Below are 25,831 nucleotides of genomic sequence, written 5' to 3'. Positions count from 1 at the left end.
CATAGTGCGGCATGAGCTGAGAGCTTCGTGTTCTCGCCGCTTCGGTCGCGTTGAAGCGAGAGCTAGCACGAAGGTGAATTCACTCGCTGCTGCGGGTTCTATTTTGAAAGATATCGTGTGGTACGGACTGACGGACGGATGGTTTCTATTTTGGGGAAGTATAGAAATGCTTACGTTATAAAAAAAATATCGCAGGGTTCACGGATGTCGCGATAACCACCAACTCCGTCTTGATCGCCCCCTCCCCACCCCGGGAAAAGGGACACTACGCCTCTATCTCAGTTGAAGAAACGATGATGCAACGTTAACAACGACAAGAACGGCATTTTCTAACTCGTTGTCTTATGGCCTCCGAGATTTGCGCGCGCAGCTGGCGTGCGCGAACCTGGGAGGCCATAATTGGCCGCCTAATAGCATAAAAAGACAAAAAGATAATACCAAACGACACAGTAAAATATGCAAACAAAGAACTCACCTTAGCTATACTGTTTGGGGAAAAGAAATAAAAAATTAGACAGCCGCAACACACGCCACTAAAGCCGCCACCGCCGGCATAACGCGGAACCAACAGTTGGCAACATTCATTCGCTTCGTGCTTCGTTCGCTTCGCCTCCGCAACAAGAGCCGCCATCCCTTCGCGCCTGCCGTTTTGTCATAGTTTTGTTTTCTGCAAGTCCGTGCACGCAGCTCATCGGCAGATGCACGCGTGCACGGCGTCACATTGCGACCTGCGACATTTTCTCGTGTTCGCGCAATCGGTGTGCGACATGTCGCATGTGAAATATTTGATAGAAGTGCCTCACGTCCAAGTCAAGCCGCCGTACGGGTGTATGGATGTGTGCCCCGTTCTCGGAAGCGTCGACGGGCTTCCGGCATGCGGATTTCAGCATCTTCAACATCATCATCATCAGCCTGGTTACGCCCACTGCAGGGCAAAGGCCTCTCCCATACTTCTCCAACAACCCCGGTCATGTACTAATTGTGGCCATGCCGTCCCTGCAAACTTCTTAATCTCATCCGCCCACCTAACTTTCTGCCGCCCCCTGCTACGCTTCCCTTCCCTTGGGATCCAGTCCGTAACCCTTAATGCCCATCGGTTATCTTCCCTCCTCATTACATGCCCTGCCCATGCCCATTTCTTTTTCTTGATTTCAACTAAGATGTCATTAACACGCGTTTGTTCCCTCACTCAATCTGCTCTTTTCTTATCCCTTAACGTTACACCTATCATTCTTCTTTCCATAGCTCGTTGCGTCGTCTTCAATTTGAGTAGAACCCTTTTCGTAAGCCTCCACGCTTCTGCCCCGTAGGTGAGTACTGGTAAGACACAGCTATTATATACTTTTCTCTTGAGGGATAATGGCAACCTGCTGTTCATGACCTGAGAATGCCTGCCAAACGCACCCCAGCCCATTCTTATTCTTCTGATTATTTCCGTCTCATGATCCGGATCCACCGTCACTACCTGCCCTAAGTAGATGTATTCCCTTACGACTTCCAGTGACTCGCTGCCTATTATAGATTGCTGTTCTCTTCCGAGACTGTTAAACATTACTTTAGTTTTCTGCAGAATAATTTTTAGACCCACTCTTCTGCTTTTCCTCTCCAGGTCAGTGAGCATGCATTGCAATTGGTCCCCTGAGTTGCTAAGCAAGGCAATATCATCAGCGAATCGCAAGTTACTAAGGTATTCTCCATTAACTTTTATCCCCAATTCTTCCCAATCCAGGCATCTGAATACCTCCTGTAAACACGCTGCGAATAGCATTGGAGAGATTGTATCTCCCTGCCTGACGCCTTTCATTATTGGGATTTTGTTGCTTGCTTTATGGAGGACTACGGTGGCTGTGGAGCCGCTATGGATATCTTTCAGTATTTTTACATACGGATTTCAGGTACGTTCAAATGCGTTTCGCCCTCCTATTGAGCTCCGGAGCAAAGCGTGCAATATTTCATGTGGAAGATGCAGTGCCCGTCATCACGGTGTGAATTTAGAGCGGCAAACGAGAACTGTGGCTTTAGCGCACACCGCGGCTGCTAAGTCAGCGTGGAAATTGTTTTACGTTACCGTAATATGTTGCTGTCAGTCTAATCTGCGGCTTGTGAACAGCTAGCCCATTGACTTTTGCTTGAGGCTGCGATAGGTATGTAAATGGAAGCGGTAATAATTTCCGAGAGCAGACAGTTGTTTGGCTCGATGTTTGGTCGTGTTCATGGCGTTATGAAGGCTGGAAAACTGGCTTGATCGTGCCTAGTTCTAACTCTAAGAGGCGTAACGTTGGCGCTGTATGTGTTTCTTTTCCGTGCCGTGAGTACCACTTTCATGCTTTTGTTGCATCAGAGTGGTAGCTGCTACATGCCGCCTGGGCAGAATACAATAAAAGCAACTTCCTCACTTTCATACGCATGCAATGTGACGTAACAAAATTTCCATGCGTTTTATTCGGAGCTTAAATATCCAGTATAGTTTAGTAGGAAACTCAAATTCTATCTTAGCTTAGTAGGCGTGAAACAAGTGAAACTTGCATTCCTTTTTGAATTTTTCGCCCAAACCGCACTGCCCGCAGATGCGTCATCGGGTATTTGACAGTAGCTTCGCTACGTGAGTTGTTTTATGCGCAAATATTTCCCGGTTAAGTAAACTGTTAATTTATGCCGACGCTCGTTCATCTTAAGTTTAAGCGATTACTATCCCGAGTACCGGACGATGCCAAACATGTTGTGAGGTATAGCAAACGTGGGAAATTCAATGTGGCATCGCTGCAAGTTCCTGTTTTTAGGTTTCTTGCATTCAAAGCAAACAGACGCAGTATCACTGATTTATTTCCATTTATGCTGTACTTGATCAATCCAATCTGACAGCTGTATTTGCTCTTTAATGTTCTCCATTTACTGCCAGAAAATGCTTGAATTTTTTTCAGTATCCAAGTGACGAAATATTTCACTGACGGCCATGTGTGAAACACGCAAGATGACAAAACTGATAGCAAAATGATGAGATGTTTCTTTTATAGAGTTTGGACTCGACTTTTGGTGAGGATGTCGACCGACCTTCGGCCTGGTGACAGCACACCCGACATGGCCAAAGTGCAGCCTATCAGTTGAGTGCCCCCGAATGGACCAACAACATCGGAAAATGAAGCAGAGCCAGGTAGGGGCAATTTTTTACTTAGGAACAGAATACTGACAGCTGCCTTTTTATTTAAGAACTAAGTAACGTATTGTTACGTGTAGAAAGACACAGACGAAAGAGGCTATTTAGAGACTATTTACACTAGACTGGAGCCAGAGCGCCAGGCCGACATTCACTCGCGCCAAGGGCACAGACCCACTTCGTCGTCGTTCTCACGGCGGCTCGTCTCTCGGGTATCTACCGATAATATCGTAATACTACCCCCACGCGGCAAAAGCGCCATCACGGTGCTGTTAAATATCCAAGACACGTGGAGAGTTGTAGGGCTTGAGTCGGGCGACGTGGACAATGTCACTGGTTGTCACAGCAGAGGACGTAGTGGGCGTGGCGAGAACGATTTCGTAGGTGACATCTGTCACTTGCCGAAGCACGCGATATGGGCCCGTGTAGCAGGAAAGCAGTTTTTCACAAAGGCCAACTTTACGCGATGGTGACCAAAGCAACACGAGGGTGCCGGGGACAAAATTGACATCACGGTGACGGAGGTCGTAGCCCTGCTTTTGTTTGTCTTGAGAGACTTGTAGACGAGCGCGCGCAAGTTGTCGAGCATGGTCAGCATGGGCGATAGCATCACGGGCATAAGCGCTAGTTGATGCTGTGGTGGACGGAAGCACAGTGTCCAGTGGTAGCGTCGGTTCACGGCCATACAAAAGGTAAAAAGGAGAAAAGCCAGCAGTGTCGAGACGGGATGAGTTATACGCAAAGGTGATGTAAGGTAGAGCCTGGTACCAGTCACGGTGGTCGTCTGAAACGTATTTGGATAGCATGTCTGTAAGGGTGCGGTTCAAACGCTCAGTGAGGCCGTTCGTTTGAGGGTGGTAGGAGGTGGTAAACTTATGCTGTATTGAGCAGGCGCGCATGATGTCGTCAATGGCTTTGGCTAAGAACGTACGGCCACGGTCTGTTAGCAATTGACGCGGAGCACCATGAATCAAAATGATATCATGCAGGAGGAAGTCCGCAACATCAGTTGCGCAACTGGTCGGAAGAGCGCGGGTTACGGCATAGCGGGTCGCGTAGTCCGCCGCGACTGCAACCCACTTGTTTCCTGATGTAGATTCCGGAAATGGGCCGAGAAGGTCTAAGCCGACACGATGGAAAAGCTCGGCAGGGATGTCGAGCGGCTGCAGGTAACCAGCCGGAAGCTGGGAAGGCTTCTTGCGTCGTCGGCAAAGTTCACAGGCGGCGACATAACGTCGTACGGAACGGGCAAGGCCCGGCCAGAAAAAACGGCGACGTACACGGTCATAGGTTCGAGATACGCCGAGGGGTCCTGCCGTTGGTGCGTCGTGAAGCTCTTCTAAAACGGTTGAGCGGAGGTGTTTAGGTATGACAAGTAGGGACTCAGAGCCGTCCGGATGAAGGTTACAGCGGTACAGAGTACCGTCACGGAGGACGAAGAGGCGTAGTGTGGCGTCGGCCGGAGAGTGTTCAAAACGGTCGACGAGTGCTCTGATGTAGGCGCCACGACGTTGCTCGTCGGCGAAATTAAGCAGCTGCGACACAGAGAATACACAAGCAGCTCTGGTAATATTGGAGGAGTCAGGGTCGTCAACAGGGTAACGCGACAAGCTGTCTTGGTGCAGGCTGCCAGACTTGTACACCACGGAATATGAAAATTCTTGTGGCCTCAAAGCCCATCGACCAAGCCGGCCTGTAGGATCTCTTAGCGATGAGAGCCAGCAGAGAGCATGATGGTCAGCGACTACGGAAAAAGGGCGACCGTAAAGGTAAGGACGGAACTTCGCTACTGCCCAGACTACAGCAAGGCATTCTCGTTCCGTAATGGCATAGTTGCGCTCCGGTGGTGTGAGGAGGCGGCTCGCATAAGCAATAACGCCATCCTGGCCACGCTGACGCTGGGCTAAGACGGCACCTACGCCATGACCTCTGGCATCTGTACACAATTCTCTAGGGGCATCAGGGTCGAAGTGGGCGAAAATGGGTGGTGAAGAGAGAAGAGTAACGAGACGAGAGAAGGCGGCGGCTTCTGCAGTACCCCACGAGAATTGTACCAGACGCATGACGAAGAGATCAGCAGCTGGGATTCTTTCAAAGAAAAGCTACGGGAACTGTTTGGCGACCCCATTGGCTGCAAGGTTGCCGCGAGAAATGCTCTTGCGTCTCGCGTTGAGACATCTACAGAGCCGTACGTTTCCTACATCTTGGACGTCTTGGCTCTATGCCGCAAAGCTGACGATACTATGTCTGAATCAGATAAAGTGTCACATATGTCCTAAAAGGCATCGCCGACGACGCTTTCAATCTGCTTGTTTTCGGCAGTGTCTCGACAATCGACGCCATCATTAAAGAATGCCATCGCCTTGAACAAGCCAAGAGCCGTCGTATCACACACCACATCACGCGGCTACCCAACACCGCTGCTACGTCGACATGTGTGGGTCGATCGCGTCAGGCCACCACCTGTGACGACGTCACCCGTATTGTTCGCCGCGAGCTTGAGGCCGCCTGTTCGCCAGCTTTCTCCACGACGCCTCCCGATCCGCCAGCAACCACGATTGCCATGATTCAGGCCGTAGTCCGACAAGAATTTGAGAACATGAGTCTGAACTCCGTGTGTTCACCATCTCAACCCAGCGTTCCCCAGTTCTCCACCGGCCCTCCTCGTCCCCGACAGTCCTTCTCCGCCACATCTCGCCGCAACCCATCCGATTGGCGTACCCCTGATGACAGACCAATCTGCTTTCACTGCTGTCGCATCGGCCACGTCGCTCGTCACTGCCGCAACTGATGGCCTCCGCCTCCTCGGACATACGCCGCCACTTACTCCCGCACCTTTGGATCTTCTGTACCCTATGCCACCCGCCGTGAACCCACTGCCGCTGCTGCTCCTGCTCAGAACCTTCGCTACAGCCGCTCGCCCTCACCTCTACGCCGTCAGTCCCGTTCGCCCCAACCCCGCCGCTTCTTTTCGCCGCCTATCACCTCCCGGGCCCAGCCGGAAAACTGGGCACTGCAGCTTCTGGAGGTGAAGCTGCGTTGTCGACACTGCCCTCAAATCCTCTGCTCACGTTAAACACAAACCAAAACCTTCTTGACGTTGGCGTTGATGGATATCCTGTCACGGCACTCATCAACACAGGGGCACATCTTTCTATTATGAGTGCTGCCTTCCGACGACGACTGAACAAGCTCCTCACCCCAGCGTCGGCACGCGTCGTCCGCGTTGCGGATGGCGGTACTGCATGTGTCTGTCATCGGTACGTGTACGGCACGTGTTAGCATCGCCGGCCGCCACATTCCTGTCCTCTTCACCGTGATTGCTCATTCCCCCACGACCTCATTCTCGGCCTCGATTGTGTCTCCGCGCATTCTGCTCTTATTGACTGCTCTGCCAGTACTTTTCGCCTTGAGTTACCGATTCTCGCAGAACCTTCTGACGCACCCCAGTGCCGCCTACGCCCCACTGGCTTTATTTGCCTGCCACCATAATCAATAGCCTATATTGAACTCTTGTCTTCCCCACCAGTCCCTGATGGCGAGTACCTCATCACTCCTCTGCGAGACATTCCACTACAGTATGACATTACCGTGCCTCACAGTATACTTACTATTACTGCGAACCGCACTTTCATGCCTATCTTTAACTTTGGATTGGCGAAGCAAATTCTACCACAAGGTAATTTGCCTTGCCAACGTTGATTGTCTCGGCAACCATCACGTGGCAAATTTATCAACCGATCCTTCTTGCGAGCTTAGCAGGCCTCTCGTGCCAGCTTCGGCCGCCGATCCCAAGATACAGAAAATGGTTGCGACGGACCTATCTTCTGCGCAGGCTGAAGACCTTTATCGAGTATAATCGGCCTACAGAGATATTTTCGACTTCGACGATCGCCCTTTAGGCCAGACGCTCACGGTCAGGCATCGGATTCTTACTGGCGATGCTACTCCTATTCACCGACGACCATACCGAGTTTCTGCGTCGGAACGCCAAGTTATTCAAAGCGAAGTGAACAAAATGCTAGACAAAAACATCATTGAACCTTCTTCGAGTCCCTGGGCGTCACCTGTAGTGTTGGTTAAGAAGAAGGATGGCACGTGGCGCTTCTGTGTAGCCTACCGTCATCTGAACAACATTACTAAGAAGGATGTCTACCCCACACCTCCACCAGAATGTTACGTGTAGAAAGACACAGACAAAAGAGGCTATTTAGCGACTATTTACACTAGACTGGAGCCAGAGCACCAGGCCGACATTCACTCGCGCCAAGGGCACAAACCCACTTCGTCGTCGTTCTCACGGCGGCTCGTCTCTCGGGTATCTACCGATAATATCGTAATAGTATTTACAAACCGATCCTTTCTCTTCGTGCAGCCTACACAGAATTGTTTTTTGCTTGTTATACAGATCTTCAGACAGCAGTTCTTCTGAAACCTTTTTGCATGCACAAATAAATAAAGAGGAGTGCACTTTCTGAAGAAATTGATGCACTTAAATGTGCGTTCGACACACACAGAGATGCAAAATAACCAACAACTTTAAAGCGGTAAAAAAAAAGGTTTGAAAAATGTTCCAACATCCTAACCCACCTTGGCTTGCGGAACTAAATATAACAACAGAGGTGCATGCAGAGAAGTGTTTGTAATTGTTTGCAAGATATAGACATTGTCTAAGAAATTGTTTTTATTTACTCGGAGTTTCTTGGTGTCGTGGCAGTGCACTAAAAGCTCAAGATGATGTCCTGCTCCTAATAAAGCACCTTTAGATTTTAAAGTTAAATTAAGGGCTTTTACATTCCAAAGTCACAACCTCAAGTGTTGGAAAGCTGGCCTTCTTTAATGTACCTCTGAATCTAAGTGCTCATGAGCGTTATTGCAATTTCTCCCCGATGGAGGGTAGCTGCCATGGCCTAGATTGAAGCTGTGACCAGCATGACTGAGCAGCATGGCATCATAGTACCTGGACTATAACACCAGGTCAGGATGGAAAATACTACTTAGAACTACCAACGTCTTGGCTCACAAGCACTTCGCACTAAGTTAAAGGAGTATGGAGTACTGACAGCGACAGCTTATGTACCAATTTCTTTTTAGACTGTAGACTCCATTATTAGAGTGCGAAGCTTCAAGTAGTCAAAACCAGCCTAAATTATATAACCAGCTCAAAACACACATCATGTATAGCTGCATTTGGACATGAAAATGGAGTCGATTCTTGTTGCCAAAAATGGAGGTAGCAGTCACACCATTTCATGCATTTTGCCTAAAACATAGTCAATAATAATTAATTAATTTCTAAAATATTCTTTTCAAAAAGTTTTTTTTTCAAGCATGAAAGGAGGAGCCAAATGATGTTCAGGTGCACGAGCGGTTAGTTGCACGGCACTTCTTGCATGCATTCACATGCTTTTTTCAAGGTTGAAAAAAAATTTGTATTGCACCTATTGAGCAGTAGAAAGCTGGACTGGGAATTTTCAGGATGCTCTACAATTTTCGCACTGACACTTTTGCTTTGAATATAACATTTGAGCAGTTAAATAATCGTCAATAACTAACTACCTAATTAGGAAAAACGCGAAAATTGGTTTCACTTGCTCAAAACGATGGCAAACGACATTACCTTGGTCCTGTCCAGCTACGTGGCACTTGTACATATTCAAAGCTTGCACAAGTCACACAGACCACCTGATACTTACAAGGCATATATAGAAGCGGCTAAGTTGTGTGAGCCAGCCATGTGTAGCGAATCATGAGAAAGAGCCATGTTTCTTTGACTTAAGGGCTTGTTAAGATTTAGATGCTAGACACCTTGTATCAGTGTGTTCTAGGCCTGTTCGTAGTTTAGCTGCTACATAAACAATATTTCTCCACGTGTAAGCTCATATGCATCTTTCAAGTATATTGCCTAGTGTGTCCAAAATAAACCATCCTCGCACTTCCTTCATTATGTCTTCATCTGTTGCTGTGCTAAATTTTTAACATGCAACTGCACAAATTTTCATATAGTTTTCATATTTCCTCGTTGTTTGATGGCTTTATTTCTGAACAAGTTGCTTTCTTTAAACCCTGTTGCACACAGCAGTACACAGCATTTCTGTCTAATGTGGGATTTTTTTTTCAGATTGACATTAATACACATTGCCTGGGCAATGTAAGGCATTCTACATAACACGGCCCTGCAATAATGTTTTATATTGCATTCCAGTATCATGCAAAAGCTGTTTACTTACCAGATGAGAATATGTATAAGTGTTGGAAGTAACAACTGGAAGAAGCCAGCAGATAACGAGGCCAAGGAAAGCATACAGGAACAAGTTTTAAGTTTTTTAAATGAAGTATAGAAATGATAAATTCAAGGGAAATGAAAGTGGATAAAAAGACGTCCACCTGTGGGTGGGGAACGGACCCATAACGTTCACATTACGCATGTGATATACTAACCACTGTGGTACTACGGCCGCGTTCGAGCGTCGACAATCTGAGGGGCCATTGTGGATGGTTGAATGCTGCCTTGATAGCACAGTGGTTAGTACATCGCATGCCTAATGCAAAGGCTGTAGGTTCGTTCTCCCATGGCTAGTTGTTTTTTTTTGACAATTTTAATTTCCCTTTATCATTTCTACATTCAAATATATAATTACAAATAATTTTCCACGGGCTTTCCCTGCCATCTTCCAGCTGTGATTAAGAAAAATATTGACCCTCAGTATCCTTTCTTCCCTTTTGCAAGAACAGGAGCTTCATTTTAAAAGTAATGAATTCACCTTGTACAGCATCTCAATGTGGTCTCAAATCTTATCACAGCATGTGTATTACTAAATGAAGTTTTTGTGAAGATGATGATATAGCATGGGACCTAATTAGCAGCCTTTGTGTACAGAGATATGATTAGTCTAATAAATAGGAGGATTTTAAGAAGCACTTCTAACAACTCCTGAACTAGTTGAGAATGTGCAGGTTAATCGAGTGGAGATTATATAGTAACCGAAGTTCAGTGATTCTGCATTACATTCACGAAATATATTTCATGATACCTTTCCATTTATTTCTTCAGTTATTAAGAATCGCTTTTGCATTGTTGGACAAAACTACAGAATGCCAACATATTTTCTAGCATTCATTGGTAGCAAACACGTCAAAACTTGTTTTAGTTTCTGGATTGCCGCTTTACCCGTAAACCCCTAAGTTAATTCCGGAAAAATGTACCGAATTTTTTATGTACTCATTTTTTCGGCGTCATTCTCATTCTAAAATATATTACTTCATTGGTCTTTGGTTAGAAATAACACAAAAATAAAAGCTGCTCTTTAGGGCAGCTTTCTGTAAATGCCGACTGTAACTCATCTTTGACAGTCAGAGCTGCATAACATTGGGGAGAGAAAATGCGGCTCGTCATTGGCGATATTGGTACTACCTCCAGCCACTAGTACAGCTCGGGATCAAGGATTAAAATTTGCGGCTTCGTTGCTGCCAAATATTAATTCTGCAGCTGTTACACTTGGGTGTAGCGTGTGTATGTACGTGTGCATGCATCAAAATGACTTCATGCTAGAGCAAAGCAACTAGTACAGAGAGGCATCAGTCATCTTTATATATTTGCTTTGTTAAGATGTGCTAAGTTTATTTTTTGCAGTAAAGACTTAACGCTCTTTGGCCAAAGATGCCCTTGTGCTACTAAAACCTATCAATTAATTAGCTTCTTGCAGTAGCAGGTGCCTATTCTTTTTTTTCAGGATCGGTGTGCCAGTTTTAAATCGTTTTTCTTGAACTGTCCAATTCCCGTTCACAGGACGGCACGTCACCTGAGGTGTTCCTTTTTCAATCAAGAATGTTGAGTTTGTCTTTGTGAAACTCGATTTCTTGCCTCAAACGAGCTTGTACAAACTGACCAAGCTGATAATTCTCCCTGCTTATATATGAAATACTGTGTTTACTCGATTCTAAGCACCCCCCTTTTTTCACGATCGCAATGCCCAAAGTGAGGGGGGGTGCTTAGATTCGAAAAAATCTAGAATGACCCCCCCCTCCCTCTATTCGCTGCGACATAGTGACGAGATGAGTGCGAGAAATAACATTTTATTTTGTAAACATTCAAAAGAAAATCGGTGCAGACAGGGAACCCACCGCTTGTGTCGGATGCTCAGTCACTATCACTGCCACTCGAGTTCGTCGCACCGCTTGAACCGCCGCTCTCGGTATCCCACAGCAGGTCGTCTTCCGTTTCGTCGAAGTGGTTTGTGACTGAGCACTTCTTAAATGATTTGACCACAACGTCCACTTGGACCCGCTTCCAAGCGTCCGAACCCACTTGCGATGGTTGATGGGTACGCTTTTTGCAGCTTTCGCCGTACAGCCGTACAGTCCAGCTGTGCGGTGAGATCGCGGACGCCGGGAAACCTCGGGACTCCGACGGCTCCGGCTCGATGACAGAGTGAGCAAGCGCGCTTGGCGGCCTTGGCTACGCGCTCTTCCTAACAAATAGGGGGGTGCTTAGATTCGCATGCAAACTTTTTCCCCAATTTTTTCGCGGGAATCGAGGGGGGTGCTTAGAATCGGGGAGTGCTTAGAATCGTGAAAATACGGTATGTTGCGGTTATGAACCCTCATAATTAATGACACATAGTACAAAATTTTATGTGTTAAAACAATTTCATGAAATGTTTCCTGTTTTTTGCGTTCGTGTTCACTTCTCTGCTCTTGTGTCCTGTCTGCGCGCCTCACCTCTTTTTTTTTACATATTAATTACCGGCTAAACTTAACCATGCTTTCTTTACCACCATGCAGGGAGAAAAAGTTCCGGTAACACCATGCATTCGGTATGGTGGCCCAGACGTGTATGCAAGCAACCTCCTTCATGTTGACCAAGAACTACTCTTCAGTGTCTCGCAGACCTCCATGCGAAGCCCTCAACATTCTCGTCTCAGTGGAATGGCTGCTCATCTATCAGCGTGTCCATCACCAAGACTGCCAGTTGTAAAGCTTCTGAACCCGTTTAAGAAAGCTTAGTGATTTTTTTATTTCGTTTTCACGGTTGGCCGTAGAATCTTACCATTTTTTATTTTTCTAACATTTTTTACCTGGCACAACGTGGTGCAATAACTTTAAATCAGTGTAATGTATTTAGGTGATGCTCACTCCAATGCCTATCTGGTTTTGTTGGTGTTTAAGAAATTTGAATGTCTGATGAGGTAACAGCATTTGAATTTGTCATCGTGGCTCATTTCAATGAGCTGCTAGGAAATAAGACGCAAAACTTATCACACGCCAGTAGTAACATTTTTGTTTTCATGACAATATACACGTTTCAAAAGAAGGAAAGTGGTGAAGAAAGCCTCAAGATCATAATCATCCTAGGATTGCCATGTCCTTACAGCTCTGCAATTTCTAATGCCTCATACATCTTGGGAGCACATTGGTCGCAATGCCTACAGGTATACTTGATAAGAGAATACCTTGGAGCCAGATTTGCCACACAGTTGATGGCTGATGGCTTTTTTTGTCGTCTTTATATTACTACTATGTATTCATTATTCATTCAGATGTAAATGACACTACAGGCACTGAAGTATCAAATGGCACTTGCATTTCAGGGGACAAAGTGCACAGCATGCCTGCCACAAAATGTGTTCTAGGGGCTACCTTGCCTCTATAGGTAAATGGACACCAGATGCTCTGTGTGCAGTGCAATCGAGGTACTTGTCTGGAGTGCTTGAAAGGTGTGCTACGGGCTGTACTGGCACTGTCTGAAGATAATGCATGGTTCTAGAAAGCCTGCATCTGAGCATCTGCCACCGTACTGAAGGAACTGTCCTAATTTATTTTGTTGATGTGGTTGAATTTTAGGAGCTGCAATGAATAATTCTGAATGGTGGCAGTGCTGCCCAACTAAAGTACAAATTACACACCTCGACTCACACAATGCACTCTGAAAGTTTTGCTACGTGGTATCTGTGTTTGCTGCCTGACCTTATGGCACCTTTAGGAGCAGTCGCAAGTGATTGCAGCTGCTGAGGCTTTATCAACTGGCAAGGAGAAAAAAAGAATGCTGTGTCACCAGTGCGGCTGCACACTGAGATGCAAGCTATCTTGAACCAGGTGTTCGGTAGACAGTACCTGTGCAGCCAAAACATGGTGTTTGAGCCCTATAGGCAACTGCGTTCACAACTGCCCACAAGTGTGCTGTCACAACAGAAAGTTGAGAACAAGCAGCATTTTTACCGGTATACAAAACATTAGTGCAACTAATTCTTTCACCAAGGCTGGTAATCATGCATAGGTAATGAGAACAGGGCATTTGTGACACACAAGGGGTCATGTGCCAAATTTAATTAGATTAGTAATCTATGAGATGGAATTATGAAAAGTATACCTTTTATGGTTTTTTGGAGAGATCACCATTTCCGGCAGTATAGTTTTGACTTTTTACGTCTAGATTTGGTGTGCATATTGCAACTATAACAGTCAGTGCTCTGTCCTGCTCAGTTTTTATGCTGTCTTTGTGATATTTGCAATATTTTGCAGTTCAGCTGAGCGAAGTATATATCTTTACTTTTACTAGTTTTCATGTTCAACTTTTGTAGTGTTCACTAATTATTACTAGCCATGTTTTGCTAACATATGCTCTTGGATTGCGCGAAGTGACACAGACTACAAGCAGACAGGATGAGCGCTAACTCTCAACAAAATTTTTATTGAAACGAAGAACATATATATTTGGGTGATTGCAAAAAACCGCAGCATAAGAAGATGACAAGGTATGAAGACATCAGTTAAACATGTCAGGAAGTAGGGAAGTCAAAAAAGGACACAACAAAAAGACACTACTTCAGATTAAGACACGTGTAGTGAAGATGCTGAAATTCGCATTCTAACAGAGACAAAGATGCCTGGCTAAAGCAAATCTCTCCTAATCTTTTAATGTGGAATGCTTCGATTATTTCCCGTGTGGTTTGGCATTTGTCTCGAAAGAATTTCGCGTCTTCAACCAAAGGTTTACAACCGCAATTGAAACAATGTGACGCTATATGTGAAGCATTAGGGTTGTGAAGTGGATGTTTGTGTTCTTTTAGTCTAATATTAATGCACCTGCCACTCTGTCCAATGTAAGTCTTCCCGCATTTGAGAGGAATCTGATAAACTATACCAGTGTTACAAGGCACAAAAAGGGACACATATGTCATAACACTGCGATCATCTTTCCTTTTTTTGCCACCCTGTTCGTTTCCTATTTATCATAGGGCACATGATAGACAACTTGCGGGGCCGAGAAAACTTTTTCCACGTCATATATATTGGCCACATTCCCTTAATCATGGGATAATCTATGTACATAGGCCGCCACAGCAAACCTTATTTTTCTGTTTTTTTCTTTTTTCTTAGCGGGGCCTTTTACCCATTTTAAAAGCTTTTCGCAGGTTAGTGATCATAAATGCACAGGATAACCAGCCTTCTCGAACCTATCTATCTGTTGTGAAAACCTTTGTTTCGTATTGTGTGGACATGACTTAGTAATGGCAAACTTAAGAGCTGAGTAAGCTATTCATGTCCACACAATATGAAACAACGTTTTTCACAACAAATAGGCTCGAGAAGGCTAGTTATCCTGTGCATTTATTATCACTAACCTGCGAATAGCTTTTAAAATGACATAAAAAGCCCCGCTAAGAAACAAGAAAAAAAGAAAAAATGTTTGCTGTGGTGCCCTATGTACATAGATTATCCCATGGTTTAGGGAACGTGGCCAATAGATATGACGTGGATAAAGTTTTCTCGGCCCCGCAAGTTGTCTATCATGTGCCCTATGATAAATACGAAACTTGAACAGGGTGGCAAAAAAGAAAAGATGATTGCGGCATTAAACATGCGTCCTTTTTTTTGTGCCTTGTAACACTGGTATAATTTATCAGATTCCTCTCAAGTACGGGAAGACTTACATTGGACGGGGCGGCAGGTGCATTAATATTCGACCAGAAGAACACAAACATTTACTTAGCAATGCTAATGCTTCACATCTAGCGTCACATCGTTTCAATTGCGGTTGTAAACCTTTTTTTGAAGACACAAAAATTATTTCAAGACACAAATGCCAAACCACACAAGAAAATATCGAAGCATTCCACATTAAATGATTAGGAGAGACGCGTTAGCCAGGTATCTTCGTCTCTGTTAGAATGCAAATTTCAGTATCTTCACAACACGTGTGGTAATCTAAAGTAGTGTCATTTGTTTCCTTTTTTGACTTCCCTACTTCCTGATATGTTTTACTGATGTCTTCATACCTTGTCATGTTCTTATGCTGCGGTTCTTTTGCAATCACCCATATTTATGTGTTCTTCGTTTCAATAAAAATTTAGTTGAGAGTTAGCGCTCATGCTGTCTGCTTCTAGTCTGTGTCAGTGTCACTTCGCGCTACAATTCAAGATGATGTCACCGTACCAACTCGCCCAACTTCCTATCCTTCTGTTCACATAGACACTCAGACTTGTTCTTTCTTATGTGGCTGGTTATTTTTGTACTTTGTAATAAGATGCAGTGCTTTTCGAATGAAAATGTGGTAGTTCGTAGCGAGGTTGTTTAAAAAAACTTTTCTGCTTAAAATTTATTTGAACAAGCCTGTGCCATTATTCGTTGCTTATGTCTGTGTATTGGTATCGTTTTACTCCTTATCTTCCTTTTTACCTTTAAAATATGCAAACATCATTATGTAACCATTTCTCCTTAATGAAATAATAAATACTTTTCTTCTGACATTTCGTCACAATTTTTACAATGATTTTGTTCAATTAGGTAACCTTAGACTAGCTGATTGTTGTTCTGGTAGCTTAACTTACAATGCCTGTGGGATATTCAGTGCAAGCACATAGTGAACAATAAACTAAATTATTGGGTATAAGCAGGTCACTGGCAGTAAATGAAGCATGCATACATTTCAGGAAATAGTGCATGCTTATATATTAAACAGTATGCACAACTACACATGCAGTTTTGTTTGTAAATGCTGAAACATTATTTTAAGTGGAAGCGCTTTGTTGTACTTTGTTTGGCTTTCAGTGCTACCTTTAAGTCATATAAGTGAAGGTACTAGTAGAAGCATCCCGTGGAGATAAATGACAACTTTGATGAATAGAGGTATAAAATGTGTGCTTAAAACGGCAAAAAACTGATTGATATGCAAACGTATGCCTCTGTAACACTGCACGTGTTACCGTCGTCAATCCATGCATTGCTTGCGCTCCATTGCATTCAATGTGAGCTACAACAACGAGCTGTGGTGTCTTTCCCTCCTCGTCGAGCTGGTGTTGCTGCGAAAATTCTTGACCAAGAAAAGTGGAGGTTTCTAATTATTTCTGAAATGCATGTAACATCATGCATTTGGCTGTGTGCTGTTTCCATGGAATGATAAGCACTGGTGCACCAAGGTGCGGGATATCCTGTGTCCTTAGTGCAGCTCACGTTGTTATTGCGTTCTGCATCCTGCCGGCAGTGCACTATCACTGCAGAGGAAGATTACGAAAAGCATAGGGTGTGTGCATTGCTGCGATCGTGAAACTTAAATTTTTTTGTCTGAAAGGGTCGCACGTTATATATGCTACCACATGACGGACCAGAAGCGCAATATGACGACGTGTCACAGATTCTGGCTCATACTGAACAAGGTAGTACCATAGCTAAGACTAGGCAGCATTCACAGCAGCTAGTCTGTCCATTAACCACATGGCTGTAGTGAACGCTAAAATACTTGCAGGGATAACACCCTTTTGGAAGGGTGTTGTCCATGCTACACCCATATTGAAAGGGTGGTGTCTGTGTTACGCCCATATAGAAAGGGAGTTGTTTGTTTTACACGCATAGGCAAGGTGACGTCATATTAACAGCCTTCCCTTTGTGGGGTGTTAATTTACACTCATTTGCTTGGGCTGTAGCAATACACCCAAAAGGGTGTCACCCATGGGACAAGCCATTTACACCCTTAAGGGCGTTAAAAGTTTTAGAGTGTACGCGTCCCCGCTAATACTCGTAGAAACACCGAAAAAGGACCCTCGTCTGTGTGTTGACTACAGGAAGTTAAATGCCATCACTATGGATCAGCTGTACCCGATACCCATGCTGAGGAACGAATTGAAAGAGTTAGCGCAGCTAAATACATTTCAACTATAGATCTCGTGCGGGGGTACTGGCAAGTTCCCCTTTAAGAAAGTGCCAGCCGCTATGCCGCATTCATCCCACCAGTAGGCACTTTTCGCCTTTTCGCACTCAGCTTCGGGCTGCAGAACGCGCCATTTAGCTTCTCTAAGTTAATGAATATTGTCGTAAAAGACTTGCAGGATTTCTCCTAGCCATATCTGGATGATGTAGCAATTTTTTCGGATAGCTGGGAACAACACGTATCGCACCTCAAACAGGTGTTCTCACGGTTGAGGGAAGCCGGCTTAACGATGAAAGCGGAAAAGTGTAGATTTGGTTGCTCACAGGTTACTTATCTGGGCCACGTTGTCGGCCAGGGCACGAGACGGCCGGCCGAGCTGAAAATAGCTGCGACTGGAGAATTTCCTCAGCCGCGCACGAAAACAGACCTTCGTTCATTTTTCGGACTTGTGGAGTACAATCAACGATACATTCCGAATTACTCGCAAATGGCAAATCCATTAACGGACGCCCTCCGAAAGGGAGCACCGAGTAACGTACACTGGGATAAGAACAAAGAGAATGCTTTCCAAAGTTTGAAAACACTATTGGTTTCTCGTCCTCTGCTTCGTGCGCCAGACTACACAAAGGAATTCATAGTTCAATGCGACGCAAGCGACTGAGGTACGGGCGTGGTACTTAGTCAGGTCGGCGACGATAACGAGGAGCATCCTATCCTCTATGCCAGCCGTAAACTAACCGTAAGAGAGGAAGCCTACAGCGCTTCAGAGAAGGAATGCGCTTGTTTAGTTTGGGCCGCCCAGAAGTTGTCGTGTTGCTTGTACGGAGCGAAGTTCATCTTCGAGACCAACCACTGCCCTATGACGTGGCTCAATCAAATGTCACACAAAAATGGCCGCTTGCTCCGATCGAGTCTCACTCTCCAAAAGTACAACTTCTCCGTTAGATATAAGAAGGGAAAGTTGCATACCAATGCGGATGGTTTCAGTAGGATAATTTGAATTCTGCGTTTGACGGCGCCGCCTAAATTTTAGAGCTACTAGTGTTAATGTTGTTAAGCCAAGAAGATCCCCTCTCATTTAGCAGGATTACCTTCATGATTGCTGAATTTGTCAGCACGAAATTGCTTCAAAAATTGGCATAACGAAATGCAGCATTTTTTGTTTCTGCACTTATGTTTTCTTTGAAGCCTAGCAGGTCTAAAGTGAGAGCCAAGGTACGTCATCTGAGCGCAGAGCCGTGTTGTGGGGTTCGTTTTGCAGTTGCCTGTCCTTGTTGGGTATGTTGAGGCGGTGACATCATTACACAAGTGGTTGCTGCGAGGCAAGGCATCACCCCCTGGCCACCAGCCGTTCTTTTCCTGCCCAGCGGTTGTCAGCGCTGGACAGTCGAGAGGCGCTGTTAAGAACGGCCCAGTGAGGTGCAAGTTTTTTATGCGAAGCATATTACGAGAGTTCAACCCAGCTCCTCAGGCGCGGCGGTGTCGCCTTGAAACCACGTGACACCGTGACGTCATGACAGAGGAGAAGTGGCTTTGGCTCAACTCTTGCAAGACGGGCTGGGTGGGAATCGAACCAGGGTCTCCGGAGTGTGGGACGGAGACGCTACCACTGAGCCACGAGTACGATGCTTCAAAGCGGTACAAAAGCGCCTCTAGTGAATGCGGTGTTGCCTTAGAAACGAGCTGTTTCTAAGGCGTGCGTCTCTTGCTCAGGCGCACATTTCGTTGCCGCGCCGAACGCTGCTTTGCTCGACGCTCACCGCGTCCAATGCGGGGCGCGTAGTCGCTGCCCTGTAGCCCATTGTCTTACACCCCTTGGCGGGTCGACGGGAACGCTGTCACGTTCCACTCTTGAAGGCGAAGCAGTAATGCATGAGTTGTTTCTTCGTCTAGCCGAACCAAATATAGCCAAGCAACAGCAGTTCACCAGGCTAAACAGTGGTTCAACAACTAAAATAAAGGCTAGTATGCTTCGCATCCTGGGCTTAACCTTACCTAAGCCACAGCCATTTTTTGCCATCCAGTTGCGACAGCGGCGTCAACTTTCCCGCAACGCCACCGCAAACCTCTAGCCACGGCGTCACTAAGTCGACTGTGCGTGGAGAACAATATACGCGTCCTCGACTCTCCATCGCTGGAGCCAAGATTAGTGTGACGAAGCAGGCTTTGTGCCTGAACCCGCCACAACCAACCTAGTCTGTTGTGAACGAGGGAGTCCCAGAGGGAACGTAGTTCGAGGCTCCTTCCCACGCGCCATTCAAGAGGCAAGACAATGGGCACCTGGCGGCGCACTGCGGGGGTCAGCTCGGGGAATAAAAGGCGCCTTTCCTGACGTAAGCCCCGAGTTCTACGAAGTCCGTCTGACGTCGGCTCCGGACCGTGATCCACGCGCAAAGAAGTGTGAGTGTGTGTGCGTAAGCCGTCGCGCAGAGAAGCGACTTGTTTACGATGACTGTACGGCCGTTTCCTTCACCTTGGGATCTCAGGGAGGACCGAGTGTTCATAAACCGCTGTTGTGCGGCTGCTCAGTGCACTTTCTTAAGCAGTCATGTTAGACTGATGTACTTTTCTCTCGGAGTCATGCTAGACTGACAAACTGCAACATCCTGATGTAGATACTGTAAAATAACCCATATTCCTCGTTCTCCATGAGTAGCAGTCCTTCCCTTCAACAACGACCTCAGCGTAGATAAGTTGGACGACGGCATGAGCCAGCTACCTTCTAATTCATGCCCGACTCCAATCTTGACAACTGATTACGAGCGACGGGATTGAGCCCCCAATCTTAACGGGGCCTGAATTTTGTTAACATCTTTAAAATTCGGAAGTTCGAAAAAAATATAAGCACGAAGTTTACAAATTATTAGCAATGAATCAAGAAGGTATTGCGGTTCTGCAAAGGGCATCATCTAAACCACTGAGAGCGGACAAATTTGATGTGTCATTCTATAACTTACTTGAATTTCTTGCATTGTGTACAAGGGTTCTGCAAAAGCTTATTTACACATTACTAAATTTCTTGACATTCATGTGTAACACATCGATTTTGTCCGGTTTAAATGTATTAGATGCAATTCACATAATCGTGATATCGCTTTTCATTGCTGAGATACAAAGTTGCAAACTTGAAAGTTTCGCATTCTGATCTTTTTGCCACTTTATATTAAAAAAATTGACCTAAATGAAAAATTCCAAACCAACAGTCACTAGAATTTAAGCTTTTCTTTTAAATGCAACAGACCTCGTCAAATTTTGTGCAGTGGTTGCCGAGAAAAACCAATTCTCCTTTTAGATGTATTTAGTTAGGAGCACACGAGCTAAAGCTTCTTCTTTAAGGCCAAACCCTTAAGATTACGCTTCAAGGTCACACTGTGAGGTATAGATAATATCACGTGACCCAAGAAACGCCAGACGCGAACTAAAGAATTTCCACCCGTGCATAACAGACTATTATTGATTAGCAAAGTTATTGATTGATTAGCGATTGGATGAAAGTGGAGTAAAGTGGATAAACGTGTATTAAGGATGATTCACGTGGATTAGGGTGGATAAAGGAGGATTCAGATGGAGTAAGGAGCCTTAAGGTCGATTAAGGTGGATTAAGGTGCATTAGAGTGGATAAAGGAAGATTAAGACTCACGGTTCCTCAGTGGCTCTGGTGTTGGGCTGAGGACGCGGGATCGAATCCCGGCCCCGGCGGCCGCATTTCGATGGAGGCGAAATGCGAAAACACCCGTGTACTTAGATTTAGGTGCACGTTAAAGGACCTCAGGTGGTCTAAATTTCCGGAGTCCTCCACGACGGCGTGCCTCCTAATCAGAAAGTGGTTTTGGCACGTAAAACCTCGTAATTGAATTTTTAAAGGAAAATTAAGATGGAGTAAGGTGAATTACAGTAGGCTTTCCAAGGCTTTCGTCTTCGTGTCTTTTAGGTGATCGCTAACGAAACCTGGGAATTTGTTTGTGACTTCGAATCGTAAGTTTTTTGCTTAGTACATTATTCATCGCGTTTTTCCCCAAAACGTATCAACGATTGAAGTTTCACTGTATACCTTTGCCCACTTTTCGTGCTAAACAAGCGGGCGCCCGTTAGATTTCCGCTTTGTTTAGGAGCTGTAATCCTACATCTACGTTTTTTTCCTACTTTGGACACGTAGAAAATGGGCATGCGTTTGATTCGGGGGTGTGTAACAATCGGGAAAATACTGCCAAGAGTATGAGCGGTGCGTGCTGGCGCACTTTTTGACATCGTTTAATTCGACCCACCGGTTAGTTCGATCTATTTCGTCGCTCCTGTCAGGGTCAAAGTAATGGAAATCGACTGCACCCTTTTAAATTCGGGTACTGCATTCGCTGCACCACCAATGCTTATTATTTCCAATCATTATAACCAGGGAAACTTGGCGGTAAAAGCAAGATTCTAATCCTAAGAAAGTTAATGAGAGCAGCATTACGGGTAAGTTGGCAATCCATTACCTAAATGACAAAAAAAACGACACGGATGTGAGAGAAGACGACACATCAAGCGCAATATTGCGCTTGGTGCGTCGTCTTCTCACACGTTTGTGTCGTTTTTTTTTGTCACGCAATATTATTTAACTAAGAAAGTTATTTCGCTAATATTTTAGACTATATGACAGAAGGACAATGCAATTTATTATGAGACTTAAAGCATGCCGATTAATTCGAATAAAATTCATCTACTCTATGCACAGTACCTTGACTCATGTTAACTAATTTACTTCACAATTTCAGTTTTTTTTTTATTTTATGGCTCTTGATACCGACCCTTTGTTGCTAGTCTGGGTTCCTTGCGAAAAAGCTTGGCCTACTAGTGGACACATTATTAGAACATTTCACTTTACCATAGCGTACCACACCATATGTGACCGACACACTGCAACTGAGATGACACAATGGCTGATGGAATTGCACAGAGGTATACTGATGCAGGAATTGTGACTTTTGCAGATAATGTGCACACAGGGCAGCACCATTCGCATGCATTCCCACTGCATTTCAGCTCTCATATGCACTATTCGCCGCATGGGCCAAACACTCAAATGTTGCATTTAACCTCACACGCAACCACATCATTGGGAATCAACTGAGAGAACAGAATCGGACACACCATCTCTTGTTCTGGAAAGACTGCATATAGTAAGTGCAGTGGAGGAAATGAACAGCCCAGCAAGAATGACCAGAGACAAGTCTTCTGCAGCAACATGCCTGGCTAGCACTGACCAGGAGCAGAGAGGTACATCCCAATGCAGCCAGCTGAGAAGAGGCCGCGCACAGGTGAAGGGCAGTGCGACCATCCACGTCTTGCATCAACGCATTCGCCCCCTGCAAGGAAACTACACTTAAGGGGGGGTATACAGGCTTGGAAGGTCAACTCTTCAACTAACAGGCGAATTTCAACAAAATTCGGCAGCAGGCTTTATCTTCTTGTTACTAAAGCATGTTACAAATTTGACTGCCTTAGCGAAAAATAAAAAAAAATGCCAGCCACTCAACTCTGTGAAGGCGGATGACCAGCGAAGCTGATCCGATCGACGTTGAACTTCGGAAGATGCGCCGGCGCATGCGGGTACACTTATGCCCCAACCACCGGCACGCGCCGGAAAGCTTCGGCGCGCGCCAAAGAGCCAAATGCGTCAAAGCGTCGGTGGGGAACTAGGCGAAGCGGAACGTCGCGCAGCGATTATGTCTACTAATGCTAGAAGTTTGCCGACGCGCGGCGAAGCTGCGCCGGCGTGCACCAATGAGAGGCTGCGACGAGTCGCAGGCGTGAACCAATCGGAGGCTGCGTAGCCTCCGGCTGGTAGGCCTGCAATGGCCGACGATGCGAAGTGCGCCGGCACCAACGATCGTCCGAGTTTTTTGGACGCACAACGCGCACGACAGTGTTCCTGAAAGACAGTGTTGTAATAGTAGGCCGACAACGACACCACCGACCGACGACCGTGGGTTGTGGCAGTGCGACGTGAATCCGAAGCGACTTCGAACGACGCCGACTAATCCAACCTGCCCACTGGGTTTCGCCGGGCTCGGTACGATCGTCTGCTAAAACAGCCAACCGAATCACGATTGCAGCAACGTTTGTGCTTGTTCTATGTGCATTTTGTTGTGCTCAAAACGAATGGAAACACGTTTACGAGCTCCGAAGTCTGGATAATCAACACTCGCCTATCGCCGATGTTGTTTACGTTACGCGTAGGCCTAGCGCGTCCATCGAGTTCGTAACTGGCGAGTGAACGAACTCACCTGAGAAACTCTGTCGAAGGAAATGACTTTTCAGGTCCGTTTGGTGCTGCAGTGATCTAAAATATGGCACTCTTGACTTCGTGTGACCTGTGATGTGGTGAATGAACCATGTGGATGTTGGGTTGGTCAACCGCGGCGTGTTTCGTGTGGTGTCGGTTGACTCAAGTTTAACGGGCAAGCTCTGCGCTGTTTCCAGTGGTAAAGATAACTTCCGAAAGCGAAATACACTAGTAGGCGTACTATTAGAAGTACTTACATAATCAACCGTGCCGCCTATTTAAGCTGACACTGCGTTCTTCTATTCGGCATGTGAATCCAGTTCAGTACAAGTTCACCGTACTCATTCGCTCACTTCTTTCTAATGCGTCCGTCTTTTGGGCTAGTTGGGCATAAATCGCTTGTGTAGCAATCAAGAACACTGACGCACTGAAGCATACGTGACAACGCAGTCATGTTTGAGTCCGTGTGTCGTTACAGTTGAGCATTGCAAAAAGAAATTATCTGTTTGAAACGTGTGCCCTGTGTGCAGTGCATAGCAGGACCTGCATCGTGCAAGGCCTATGCATGTAGCAGCGTATACCACGATTGCTTCGATGCCCGCTTCAGAAGCAGCAAGTACTGAGTCAATGAAACTGTAATTGATTTATCATCTCACTTTTGGTTATGGAAAGTGTAGAAGGTGTGAGTGCATTGTGGGGAAAGTGAAAAGGTGTCATCAGTGTTTTGTGCAGTCAGTATGCTTAAACTGCTGGAATCCCTTCAGCTTCTACTAAAATGTTTCTTGCTGCGATACTATAAATTGTAGTCAGGACAAAGATCTACTCAAAACCAAGTTACTAATGCATCTAAGCAGGATGTGTTTGATTAACAAGTTAACGCTTCCACAACAACAATATGCCGATGCACAGCATATGTGCTTACAATAAATACATTCCGTAAAGGTGAACGGCTGGGATCAAACTTTGTAGTAGCACCGTAAAAAGTGCTGCCATGCGTATCAGCCACAACGAAACAGCTTCACGACCAACCTTCTTCCTTGGAGGCACTTCTATAGAGACTGCTCGGGCCCTTCCCATTCTGGGTGTAGCATTTAGCTGTTCTGTGAACTTTTCCGCATATGTCACCAGCACTGTATGTAAGCACCGGCCCTTTCTTGGGTTTGTGTCCCGTGTCTCCCTTCCCTGATGACCTAAGGTTTTCCGAGCACTCTACACTTCTATCATTCTGTCACGACTTGAGCACTGCTCATCAGTATAGTTCCCGTGCCAAACTCGCGACGCTAACAAACTTAAGCTTGTTCAGCGCCGGACAATACGCACCCTTTACTCCCGTCTTTTCGGTTGTCACAAGCTCATGCCAGCCTTCGAGGATTGCCTCAAACCCCTCAAGTAGCACACCCTGCAATACCAACGCAACATTGTACTAGTCTATACTGCAGGGTGTTTGACGACTCTCTGGACAGCACTGATCGTTCTTCAGTTCGTCTGAACAAGTGGTCAGCACAGCCTGAGCCCTCATCACGCCTCTATGGCCCGACACCACAACTCCATGATTATATCTCGCATGCAAAGCTTTCTCTCCACCCCCCTGGCGATTTGGATTCTCCTTCCTTGGAACCAGACTGAATTAGCACTCCTGTGTGTTATGCACCTGTCGAATGTGTGCGTGTGTGCCGTGCTGTGTTATTGAGCAAGTGTGTGTGCACGTGGAGGGGAAGGAAGTGTCTTCTGCATCCTGCAAATTCCTGCTCTAGATGGCTGGTTATCAGATGCTCTAACATACAGGCATCAGCCTTCTTTTTAGTCTAGTGTGCCAAGTTACCACTAAGATTATTATTATTATTGTTATTGTTATTATTATTATTACTATTATTATTATTATAAGAATCATCACTTTGACCACGTTGATTGTGTTGAAGCCAGCGTGACACATAATTCAAAATATTTCTGGAGCTTTGTGGGCTCTCCCTTCTAAAAAGAGTGACAAAGATGTACCTCTTCGTCACGAAAATAGTGGTGTTGTCTCGAAGACTGCTGATGCCTTTGCAGAACATTTCTGTTTGCTACGTGGTGTGGAATATGCTTCAAGTAACCTTCCTTCTCTGTCTAGCACAGTGTATGCTAACAGTCAATGAAAACCTCGTTTTCAATGACTATATATGAAGTGATGAAGTGCCTTAAACTTTGCCTTAAACTTTCCCTTTTTTGTGGTGTTGATGGTATTTCCTCCACAGAGGTTAACCCTTTGAGACGCTGTCTACACAAT

The 25,831-nt window shown here is 45.6% G+C and overlaps 1 protein-coding gene across 22 annotated transcripts in view; it reads right to left on the bottom strand.

The window, feature by feature from the left end:
• The window catches only part of LOC135910907 (inversin-like), a 686,529-nt gene that overhangs the window by 438,581 nt on the left and 222,117 nt on the right, over positions 1–25,831 (bottom strand). For 19 of the 22 annotated variants that reach the window (XM_070533476.1, XM_065442979.2, XM_065442974.2 and 16 more), the window contains one exon: positions 22,544–22,645. The exons of the other annotated variants lie outside the window; for them this stretch is intronic. In XM_070533476.1, coding sequence (XP_070389577.1) covers positions 22,544–22,645 — 102 coding nt within the window. The remainder of the gene's footprint in view (positions 1–22,543; positions 22,646–25,831) is intronic. 22 annotated transcript variants of the gene reach the window in all.

Source organism: Dermacentor albipictus, chromosome 2 (genome assembly GCF_038994185.2).
Source record: "Dermacentor albipictus isolate Rhodes 1998 colony chromosome 2, USDA_Dalb.pri_finalv2, whole genome shotgun sequence".
NCBI lineage: Eukaryota > Metazoa > Arthropoda > Arachnida > Ixodida > Ixodidae > Dermacentor > Dermacentor albipictus.
The sequence above is the reverse complement of the archived record's forward strand: the minus strand, read 5'-3'. Positions and strand labels throughout refer to the sequence as shown.